The 5,722-nt window shown below is 52.1% G+C and overlaps 2 protein-coding genes across 2 annotated transcripts; one reads left to right on the top strand and one right to left on the bottom strand.

Moving 5' to 3' along the window:
* The first annotated feature begins 663 nt into the window (after window positions 1-663).
* Window positions 664-2,203, top strand: LOC108863810 (uncharacterized). Its single transcript, XM_018638419.1, has 2 exons — window positions 664-1,380; window positions 1,484-2,203. Exons 1-2 carry the CDS (start codon window positions 664-666, stop codon window positions 2,201-2,203), a joined length of 1,437 nt encoding a protein of 478 aa, XP_018493935.1.
* Window positions 2,204-2,993: 790 nt separating this feature from the next.
* Window positions 2,994-4,883, bottom strand: LOC114828045 (uncharacterized; the record flags this gene model as incomplete). Its single annotated transcript, XM_029110669.1, has 3 exons — window positions 2,994-3,004; window positions 4,372-4,662; window positions 4,769-4,883. Coding segments are annotated over 3 exons (417 nt in total), but the record flags the coding sequence as incomplete, so codon positions are not given.
* Window positions 4,884-5,722: the final 839 nt, after the last annotated feature.

Raw genomic sequence — 5,722 nt, 5'->3', positions numbered from 1 at the left:
AACTGGGCCGCGGCGTCAACTGGGCCGCGGCGTCAACTGGGCCGCGGCGTCAACTGGGCCGTGGCGTCAACTGGGCCACGGCGTCAACTGGGCCACGGCGTCAACTGGGCCACGGCGTCAACTGGGCCGCGATCGGCCTCAGTTCGGGGGCTCCGAGAGGCTGATGAACTTCTCCAGGGGAGCGATCAATCGAAGTCCTTTCTCTCCCTGTCTCGCTCGCTCTCGCTCTCGGGCCTTCTCTCCAGATGCCATGTGAAAGCCACGTTCGGGAGGAAACTTACTTCGATTTGGGACTCTCCGTTGACGGAAGTGATTCTCGACTTGAGCGCAAAGATGCAGCGCGTTCGAGCAGAAACGCGAATGCTTCCTCTATTGATGTGGCGAGGATCGTGAGCGATGGGAGATATGATATCACGAAATTTGATACATTTCTGGGGGAAGTTCATTATGACAGCCAATAAAGTCTCCGAGTGAAATTATTATTCCACCTCTTTCGTTCGATTTCTGAATCCTCTCAAGTTTGGAATACGTCTGAGTTCCGAATGCTACAAAATTTCGAATGCGTTCTTTCGAATGCCTGCGGAATCTTGAAACGTTTTCCCGATTGTATACCCAATCAGTCATTCTCTCGAAAAAGAGTGAATCCATCAATCTATCAGGAACATGTCAGCTCCTCTAGAATCACAACGCGGCAGGGAGAAGTTGGCTCATGATGGTCACATATACGTCTTCGCACAGTTCAGCAAAGATAAAACGAAAGAATTCTGGCGTTGTCAATTCAAGAACAGCAGGACGGGCAAATGCCTTGCTCGTTTACACAAGTGTCTCATCTCTGACGAGATATCGGTTCTTGGAATCCACACAGATATGCCGAACGCTGCTGCCATCGAAGTGCTCCAGCAGAAGGTCGCTCTCAAGCGACGTGCTGTTGACACAGCCGAAGCTCCCCAGCAAATCATCAGCAGAATCAGGGCCACCTCTTCGGTTGCTGCTCAGGGAGCAATGGAGAGCAATAAGGGCCTGGCGCGAATCGTTCAGAGAACTCGCAACCGGTACGCAATCCCGTCGACACATTACTCAACCCGCTCGGAAATAGTCATTCCGGAAGAGTATCAAGTGTATGAAAGCACTCCCGGGAACTTCGAACGATTTCTCCTCGGAGATAGCGGATCAGACGATCCAAACCGGATCCTGATATTCGGGAGAGAGAGCACGAATGCTTGGATCGGAGAGGTATCGAAAATCTACGTTGATGGTACCTTTAGTTTGGCACCAGAACTTTTCTGCCAGATCCTCGTCATCCTCGGAGAGCGCCCTGGGGTCGTGACTCCTGTATGTTACGTTCTCTTGCCGAGTAAAACTGAAGAGAGGTATTGCAAGGTGAGTCGCTCATCATTCGGGGAGGTCATTGTCATTGTATGGGCCACGGGAAGGTCGATTGTGTACTAGAATAAATACTCGAACCCTCCATTTCTCATTCAAGATGCTCGACATGTTGACCTTGGGTTGGCCGAACTTCAATCCGGGAGCCATATCGATGGACTACGAAAAAGCTCTGATAAACGCTTTTAGTGCGTATTTCCCGACAGCCGAGATACACGGTTGTTTTTTCCATCTCGTACAGAATATGAAAGAGCAACTCGCTGCCAATGGTTTGAGCAGCAGGTATCGGAGCGAAGCAGATTTCGCGCTCAAAGCTGAAATGATCTCCGCACTGGCTTTCATCCCGCCGGAGCGTCTTGAAGATGCGCTGAGGGAGTTGCGGGAAGAGCTGCCTGATGATCTGCAGACGATCCTCGATTATTTCGAGGATAACTACATCGGACGTCTACAAGTGAGGAGCGATGGATCTTTGGGACGCCGGGAACCCTTGTTCCCGGTGTCTATATGGACTGTCTACAGGAGAACCTTGAATGGCGATTCTCGAACGAACAACTTCGCTGAAGCAGCGCATCGAAGCCTGCAGCGACAATTCCAGGTTCAGCATCCTGGTCTCCTAAAATTCATCGAAGGAATCAGAATCGTTCAGAAAACAAAAGACGCTGATCTGGAAAGATATATCGCCGGGCATGAAATCACAGGGAAACGAAACAAATACGTGGAGAACGATCGCCGCATCTTGAGAATCCTCGAAAGGATGGATGACCGTTTGTTGCGGGAGATTCTCCGTGGGATAGCTCATACTTATCAAATGAATCCCTAAATAACATAACCTTTGAATTTGAGTGACCTCCACCAGGTAGTTGTGTGCAAAAGAGAGGTTTTATCTAGATTTGATCCCGCTGAGCGTAAACGCCAGCTAAGCTCGTATCGAGCATCACTTGTGAGAACCAGGAAGCTCCACCCAAGAGACATGATATAAATATGATACATGCACTAACCGAGTCAAGATTCTACTCCGAGTAAATTACCCAAATTGACGTTCGATTTCGAACTTCGAGCAATCGCTCCCTCCGATGACGTTCACCCCCTCGAAGCCTCCGAAGCGAGGTCGATCGTGGCCCAGTTGACGCCGTGGCCCAGTTGACGCCGTGGCCCAGTTGACGCCGTGGCCCAGTTGACGCCGTGGCCCAGTCGACGCCGCGGCCCAGTTGACGCCACGGCCCAGTCGACGTCGTGGCCCAGTTGACGCCGTAGCCCAGTTGACGCCGAGGCCCAGTTGACGTGCACCGCCGCCTCGAGGTGCAAACACGCTCTGAGGGCGAATTGCTCTCCACCGGGGGCGGATCCAAGTATTTTTCTTGGGGGGGGGCAAGTCATATTTTCAGAGGGAAATGATGACGCGCCACCTCGCGGCTTATGCTTTTGTGAAGGGATCGAAGATTCTTGGAGGGGGGGCTGTCCCCCCTCCCTGGATCCGCCACTGCTCTTCACCAGGAAGACGAACCCCTGTCTGTACTCCGACTTCTCATTCATCCCGTATATCGCCCGAGAAGACCATATGGGTTGTTATCAGACATTCAGATACCTCAGACCCATCATGTCGGCTAAGCTCAAGATTGACCTGGGAAGTTGGACATTCGTTTAGGGAACCCGCCGCGCTGCTTCCATGGCTCCCGTCTTGTCTTTCATCTCCTTCTTCTGCCTATGTCAAAATTCACCGTCAGCTCTTGTTACAAACCGCTGGGGGTTTGCGTGGGTTGACAACACTTAAGACAACTAATACTCCGCTGGAGATCGCTCTCCCGGGATACCGTATCTCGCAGGGGCTCTCGGACGTGCTGGTCTGCTGAAGGCAACTTCGTGTGTCTCCGCGCACGTCAGTCTCCGTTGGAGAACCGCCGTCGGGGAGAGGGGGAAAGCCCTGCGAGGGCGCCGGAGACCGGAGAGACTCTCATTCATTAGTCCGACGCGGACGCTACCCATGTTCTCACGATTCGTGACACTCCCCCGGGAATCGCGGAGCAGTTCAGTAGAATGAACGTACCTATATTTCATCGTGGGATCATATCTTAGTGAGAATAAACATGCACATGCGAGTTCATCCAATTCGGTCATCTGCCTGGCCCGTCCTTATTCTATTTCCCCAGTCTCTGGACCGTGGCCGAATTTCGACCAGCGATGTTTCACTTTGGCACCCGATGTGGATACTTCAAGCTATACATGTTTTTTTTTATAATAATCCGTCCTAATGGGGTCGAGAGGAGGGAGAGGTATCGAGCAGTAATTTGTTCTGACCGCTGGAATCACTTTTTGCTCAACTCTCGAGCTGTGCAGTGATGCCGTTGAGCCGCCACTTCCGACTGAGTCCTACGGGACTTCTGATGCTCCAGATGCGGGCCTCAGACCCGGTTTTCCGGGCACTGAGTGAAGACCGACAGCGGGAGCTGGCCAGCCACCGCTGGGCCGCCTTAAGGCCCGAAGAGCGCTTGTGGGCGCAGGAACTCTCCCGGTTCCTGCGTCGCCTCCCGGCGCACGAGAACACCGTGCTCGTGGTGGAAATGGCGATGGCCATGGTGCCACTCGCCCTCCCCCAGTCCAGGACAGCGACGAGCGGTTCTGATTTGTAAATATGTACATTTTATTTCTATTTTCGATTAAAGTTCTTTGAACTTTCTCGCTAGAGTGTTTTCAATTCTCACGGGAGGCGGGAGAGGTCCGCTAACGAACCCCGAGACCGTTCTAGAATTTGATTGATTGATTGAGAACACCTTTATTACGAAAAAGGGGGAATACGATTTTGGTTTAGTCGGCACGAGCGCCAGGCGAACATGTTGGCAACGCGCTTCGTTCGCGCGTTTACCTTCGGGCGGATAGCAGTGCCTCGGCGGAGGTTTGATTTGTGTACAATGAAATTTTCCTCAAAGTATCTAGAGGATCGGAGTCGACGGAACATTCTACGATCCGCCGCATCGGAGACATCGGACAAACTCTCTAGAGCGATGGTCTCCCTATCAACATCACAACGATATGCCACTCGTCGAATAAAACTGTTTTGCAACCGATCGAGTGCCTTTATCTCCTTCTTGAGGTAGGGCCTCCAGATTTCGCAACAGTATGTGAGGCGCGGGAGGATAAGTGACCTATAGAGATGAATGTAAAATGTCGGGTCTCTGACAATAAAACTACGCATGATTGTGCCCGTGAGACGAGAGGCGATGAGCAGTGTGTCGGCGATGTGAGCGGAGAAGTCGAGCGTGGGAGTGATGGTGACACCGAGGTCTCGAAATTTCGTCATACGCGGAAGCACGATCCCATTTAGGGTGAAGGGGGGACATACTTTTTGAGGAGGACAGCACAGCACATTTTGACTCCGAGATGGACATACCATTCAGATAGCACCAGTGAGAAACCCCGTCAACCGTCCGCTGTAGGAGCACGCTGGTCTCTGGAGTCAGTCGACAGAACACCTTTAAGTCGTCGGCGTATAGCTTATAGGAGACCTCACAGGAAATATAATTTCGCAAATCGAGCAGGAAAATGGAGAAGAGAAGAGGGCCGACGACAGAGCCCTGGGGAACTCCGGACCCACAGCCGAATTCGCGGCCAGTGGAGTCCCCGATGCGCACCCGGAAACTGCGATCAGCAAGGTAGTCGCGGAGCCATTCGATGGTCCTTACATCAAGGCCAAGTCGTCGAAGCTTGCGCAGTAGAAGGTCATGATTTTCCCTGTCAAACGCCTTAGAGAGATCGAAATATATACATACATGCGAGGTCATCTCTGTCATTCAAGGGAACAGCCCAGTCATGAGTCATGCTGATCAGTTGAGTGGCGGTAGATCTCCGACTCCTGAAACCGTGCTGATTCTCATCATGCAAGTCGTTTAACTCGAGATGACGCGTAATGTGGTCGGCTATGATCTTCTCAAAAGCAATGCAGGCGATCAATGCCTGCGCAATAGGCCGGTAGTTCGTTATCTGGGATTTATCACCTTTTTTGAAAATCGGCGTCACGATTGAGGTTTTGAACACAAGTGGAATGGATCCGCTCTCATATGAGCGAGAATATATGAGCGAGAGGGGCTCCGAAAGCTCCAGAGCAAGTCTTCTGAAGAAAAGCGGTGGGATGCCGTCAGGGGCGTGAGAGCACTTATCGGGTGTTAGCCGCAGCTTGTCATAAACGACGTCAGGAGAGACAGAGAGACCCCGGGCGGGAAACGTATGGAGACAGGGGAGGGCTCCCCCTGTGAGGGGAGAGTAAGCCGCGCGTAAGAGGACATGAAAAATTCACCAAACAGATCCACCTTGACATCGTCGTCAGTGATCGAGCGAGAGCCATGCA

The sequence above is a fragment of the Galendromus occidentalis genome, unplaced genomic scaffold (genome assembly GCF_000255335.2).
Source record: "Galendromus occidentalis unplaced genomic scaffold, Mocc_1.1 scf7180000076958, whole genome shotgun sequence".
NCBI lineage: Eukaryota > Metazoa > Arthropoda > Arachnida > Mesostigmata > Phytoseiidae > Galendromus > Galendromus occidentalis.
Note: the sequence above shows the minus strand (reverse complement) of the source record. Positions and strands in the feature narration are given on the sequence as shown.

Excerpts from the sequence above, each read along its gene's own strand:
- LOC108863810 (XM_018638419.1), top strand. The coding sequence starts at position 664 with ATGTCAGCTCCTCTAGAATCACAACGCGGCAGGGAGAAGTTGGCTCAT. Across the intron at positions 1,381-1,483 it reads CTGAAGAGAGGTATTGCAAG|ATGCTCGACATGTTGACCTT; the intron begins GTGAGTCGCTCA and ends TTCTCATTCAAG.